The 4,882-nt window shown below is 53.4% G+C and overlaps 2 protein-coding genes across 2 annotated transcripts; both read right to left on the bottom strand.

Annotated features, from left to right (window-relative positions):
- Positions 1-563: 563 nt before the first annotated feature.
- On the bottom strand, positions 564-2,530 carry UCRPA7_7724 (putative calcium-binding protein precursor cnx1 protein; the record flags this gene model as incomplete). The annotated part of the gene is made up of 4 exons (XM_007920249.1): positions 564-1,070; positions 1,130-1,914; positions 1,977-2,268; positions 2,387-2,530. 4 exons carry the CDS (start codon positions 2,528-2,530, stop codon positions 564-566), a joined length of 1,728 nt encoding a protein of 575 aa, XP_007918440.1.
- Positions 2,531-4,246: 1,716 nt separating this feature from the next.
- UCRPA7_7723 (hypothetical protein) lies at positions 4,247-4,882 on the bottom strand (the record flags this gene model as incomplete). The annotated part of the gene is made up of 1 exon (XM_007920248.1): positions 4,247-4,882. One exon carries the CDS (start codon positions 4,880-4,882, stop codon positions 4,247-4,249), a length of 636 nt encoding a protein of 211 aa, XP_007918439.1.

The following is a 4,882-nucleotide window of genomic DNA, read 5'->3' as shown; positions in this document are numbered from 1 at the left end:
AGCAATTGACCCTTGAAGAAGCGACCTAGCACCCAATGCTATACACTACCGGCTGGACCTGCTTTCTTCAGAACCTTATGGCTGGGACTCGGCGATTCACCGACCTCGGCCAATGTACTATGCCATTGTCTCCACCTGCTATTCCAATGGGGGAGCTTAGAGGCGGACTTGTCCTTCGTGGAGACGCTGCAAAGATATCCTCGCACGGTTATGTCCGCCAGGCACAGGCACGGGCACAGGAACAGGAACGGTCGCATTATTCACAATTGATTTTTCAAAGGCCATTCTTTTTGCAACATTGGTTCTCAAATTTTTGTGATGCCTAATAAATTACACCTGCTACGCCTGCTCTGCCTGTCCTGAGCTGTCAAACATAGAAAGGAAATACTCGCAAAAGCAATTGGGGATCATTGTGTGTGTACCATTAATGGTAGTACAGTCCTCCATTTCCGTAACAGAGCTTCCTTTGTCCTGGTCTTTTTGATTGCTGGATATCATCATATCGGGCTTGAACTGATCTCAGTCCCTACTACATCTTCACCTCGCCTTGCCTTCTCAGCCGTTTAAGACTGACTGCGGGTTGTGCGCTTGGTAGCGGTGTCTTTTGCGGCCTCGGCACCGGTTGAGGCAGCCTGGGCGACCTTGTCCTTGACGTCCTTGGCCTTCTCCTTGGCATCAGTGGCCACCTTCTTGGCGGCCGGGGCGGCGGAACCACCCAGGCCGATGACAGCGGCGAGACCAGCGACCAGAGTGATGAAGATGGCGGCAATACCACCAGCAATCTCAGGAACAAACTTGACAGCTTGGATGGGGTCCCTGGCGGCGATGGTAAGGAAGAGATCAAGCTTCTCCTTGATGTAGAAGACGGGGTCGTCCAGGAACTTGAGGTCAGAGGGAGACTTGGGCTTCTCCTCCTCCTTAGGCTTGTCAGCGGCCTCGGCCAGCTGCTCAAGAGGGTGCTTCTCGAAGAAAGTCTCCTGGGCGAGCTTCTTGGCGTCCTCAACAGAATGGCCAATGTAGATGTTGTCAAACAGGATGTTGTTCTGCATGGTCCAGATCTCGAAACCGATCTGCGCAGCTTAGTTAGTATAAAATGATCTCGTGCAGTGGTGGAAAGGTGTAGACATACAGCGCCCATAGGCTCGAAGTTGGCAGGGGTCTTGTCCTCAAAGTAGTCGGGGTTCTTGATCTTGCGAGGAGCCCAAGGTCCCTTGTAGGCCGGGTTGTCAATGAAGGGCGCAGTCCACTTGCCCTTGTAATCGGGGTTCTTCTTCATGGGCTTGGTCCACGGGCCACATCCAGAGACATCACCGCACTTGGGGTTGGGGACAGTAGGGGGGACCCAGTCACCATCCTCCTCGTCATCCCAGTCTTCGGGCTTCTGGGACTCCGGATCGGGGACGGTGAGGGGCTCGTCAACGAGCCAGTCCTCAGGGATGGTAGCCTCCTCGTCGACAATCTCGTACGGGGCATCCTCGTCCCAGTCCTCAGGCTTGCTGGCCTCAGGGTCGGCGATACGAGCCTCGTCAACCCAGTCATCAGGCTTCTTGTCCTTCGGGTCGTCAATCTCCTTCTCGGGGTTGACGGAGGGAGAGAAGTCCTCCAGAAGGCTGCCGGTCTTGACCTGCTCGCCATTCTGCTCAATGATGAAGGTGTTGTTCGGATGAACAATCAGGGTGTAGAGCTCGGTGGTCTTGACGATGCGAGCAGTGGGAGGAGCAGAAAGGTGCTTCTCCTCATACTCGCCAGTCTTGGGGTTCTTGTGGTTGAAGATGAAGTGCACCTTGTTGGTGTGGCCGCACTTGTCAGGACCGAACATGATCACGTACGGGGTGGTGTTGGCGAACTCCTCCTGGTGGAGAGCCTTGTTCTCGCGCAGGAGCTTCATGTAGGCACCACCACAGTCAAGGCCATCTGGAAGTGATAGTGTTAGTACGTGGATGCGCCAATGGCAAGGAGGGGCGTTTGACACTTACTCTGGAGCTTGACCTCATACTGAACAACGAGGGTCTTACCCTTGTTATCAATCTTCTTGGGGAACTTGGCCGAGATGGCGTGGTGAGCGGCAGCGTTCTTGACAACAAGACCCTTGTCGCCCTCCATTCCCTTGTAGATGATGGGCTCCTCAACGGCCCATTCACCGACATAAGCCCACTCCTCCTCGTCCTTGCCGGAACCCTTCATGTCCTTCTTGGCGTGGGAAGGCTTCCACCGCTTCTCCCAGTCATCGGTGAACTGCTCAACGAAGTCTCCCTTGATGTTGGTAGGCTGTGAAGAGGGCAATGTTAGCACGTAATTCCATTGATGGCTAGTAATTGTATAGAATTGAAGTGGTAGAAGCTCCTAATATGGTAGTGCAGCTTGGAAAATGGATGGGCTGGCTTACGGTGAAGGTGGGCAGCGAAGCTGCTACAGAGGAGGAGGACTCGGCTACAGTGGACGAGCTCTCCTCCTTGATGACCTTCTGAGCGTCATCAGCATAGGCGCCATAGGCCAGGATGGCCGCGGCAGCAAAAGCGTTGAGTCTCATGGTGATGAGAGCTTTGTGTCGTTGTGGTGGTGCGGAGGTGACAGGAAGCTAAGAGGTTGGGGTAAGAAAGGACGACGATGGCCAACTAGCTGTCGTGCAGACGAGGTAGATGACAGGCGGATTCACAGTGAAGGAACCTTTGATGATGCTCCCAGAGCTCGACGAGGAAAGAAGAAGGAGGACAGATTCCCAAGACAAGACAAGGCAAGACAAGAGGGAAAGATCAGATCGTGGAGAGGACGACGAGTTGGTGGAAGAAGAGGTGGATTTTTCTAGTTGGGGTGGGATGTGAGCTCTTGTGCTTCAACGTGTCCTTTTTTTCGCTGGTAACCGGCCGCAGCAGCTCTGTCGCTCACCACCAGCACAAACAGTTTAGGTGGTCAATTCGACTGCTTCCCGGCTGACTGGGGTCCCTGTCCGAAGCGCCGCACGTTGGCCTTTTAGCGCAGGTGCGGGGATCTGCCGTTCGCTCACTCACTCACTGCTACTGAGGGGAGGCTGGGCCTGTCTTACCCAAAAGGTGGCTCGTGCACTCCTCTTACAGAACCTCTCAGAAACTTCTATTAGGCCAGAGTGCCGAGACTTAACCCGACCGGCAGATCCATAGGATCTATGCTAAGGAGAGTTGCAGACATGCCATAGAGGAGAATGCTGATTGAAGCATGAGTTCGACATTTCTATCCTCTGTAGCAATCTAGCAGTTGATGCTTTCAATCAAGTGTCCAGGTCGGTCCTATTGAAGTCTTTATGACTTCAGATCTTACCTGCCAATGAATTGTTGAGCCTTATGGCGAGGCTAGGAAGAGGCGTCTTTTCACGTGGCTGATCCTCCAAAGGCCACTCGCTTGGAGACCCTCTAAGCTCGCCCATCTGTCAAGAAAGAAAAAAAAGAGGCCCACAATGGCTCCTGTTGGCAAGTGCATTAACCAAGAGGCGGTCCTTTGGTTTCATGCTAGCTATACCTCAGACACAGTATGCTCACTAACTAAGTACCTCAGCAATTGCTTGAGTAGGTAGGTATGTGTGTGGGCTTTCCATGTCCCCCTTTTTCCACAGCTTTGCTATGCTCAGCTAGAGGGCCTAGAGGTCTGGGTAGTTGACACCTTTAACTAATAAGTTAAGAAGGCCTCGGTGGTTCACACACCGACCTTCCACATGGATGCTGGGACCTGCACCGAGGCACCTCATGCCCTTTAAGGATTGGCCAATTCTGCTAGGCTCGATCGAAGCTGAGATGGATTTCAATGGGCCACACAGAGCCATTGTATTTCAACAACGGGTTCAAGAAGCATTAAGGAGAATACAAGATGTTGAATTCCGAGTCCCATCCTCAGTTGTGAAGGTCCTTGCTTTCAAGAGGCAATATTTGGTCTCAATTTGCTTAAAGCCGTTGCTGACAATCGAGTTTGAGTCTCTTCACTATAGAGTGCTCCCATCGCTTTGCGAAACGTGGCCTTCATAAAGCGGCTTGCGCCCCCACCAAAGCTCTTTAGCCTGAGCTGGAAACTCATCAAAGTCACGGCTTCAACCTACAAGCACCTTCCATATTTGCTGATGAGCGTACACTTTTCCGTCTAATGGTTACATGATTAGAGTATTAAGGTAATTAGATGTCTTGCGCCAAATTCGCAAGACTCCCACACCTATGCATATACATATCTTCTTTGCCACAAGAACACTCCAGATACATGCATGCGTACATCTACCAGCATCATCCTAGACTGAACCGCGGATCTGCAGCTGTGGGTACGTATTCGACGATGCCGGCGTGACATAGACGCTGAACAGCCCAACGTTGACAAACTTCACGTCCTCGCCGCCCTCCGACACGCACGTGAGGTAGTGCTCGCTGTCCTGCGTGCACGACAGGTAGTACCTGCCCGAGGTGGACGCGACCACCGAGGCCGGCCAGAAGAAGAACACCTCGATGTTGTAGTTGCTGCTGGGGATGGCGGTGTTGGCCCAGAGCACCTGGCCGGTGGAGAGCGTTGCCGAGAGGCGGCCCGTCTCCGGGTCGAGGTTGTATGAGGTCACGGGGGTCGCGATGGCCGCTGAGCTCCACGAGATGTAGTAGCGTACCCCTGCGATCTGGGTCGCGAGCTTCAGGGCGATGTCGGTGCCGCTTGTGTCCCGGGCGACGAGGCTGCTGAACTGCGTGGCAATAGCCGCGGCGGAAGATGTTGTTGAGGACACTACGGAAGAGGTTTCACTTGTCGACGAAGCTGAAGCCGTTGTGGTTGAGAACTCGCTTGTAGATGAGGTGGAAGACTCAACCACGACGGACGAGGATGACTCGATTGTTGAGGACACCTCAGTGGCAGATACGGACTCGCTAGCCGTGGAACTGGGCAT

The sequence above is a fragment of the Phaeoacremonium minimum genome (assembly GCF_000392275.1).
Source record: "Phaeoacremonium minimum UCRPA7 unplaced genomic scaffold PA7_03_scaffold_544, whole genome shotgun sequence".
NCBI classification, from domain to species: domain Eukaryota; kingdom Fungi; phylum Ascomycota; class Sordariomycetes; order Togniniales; family Togniniaceae; genus Phaeoacremonium; species Phaeoacremonium minimum.
This window is presented reverse-complemented; position numbering and strand designations above follow the sequence as displayed.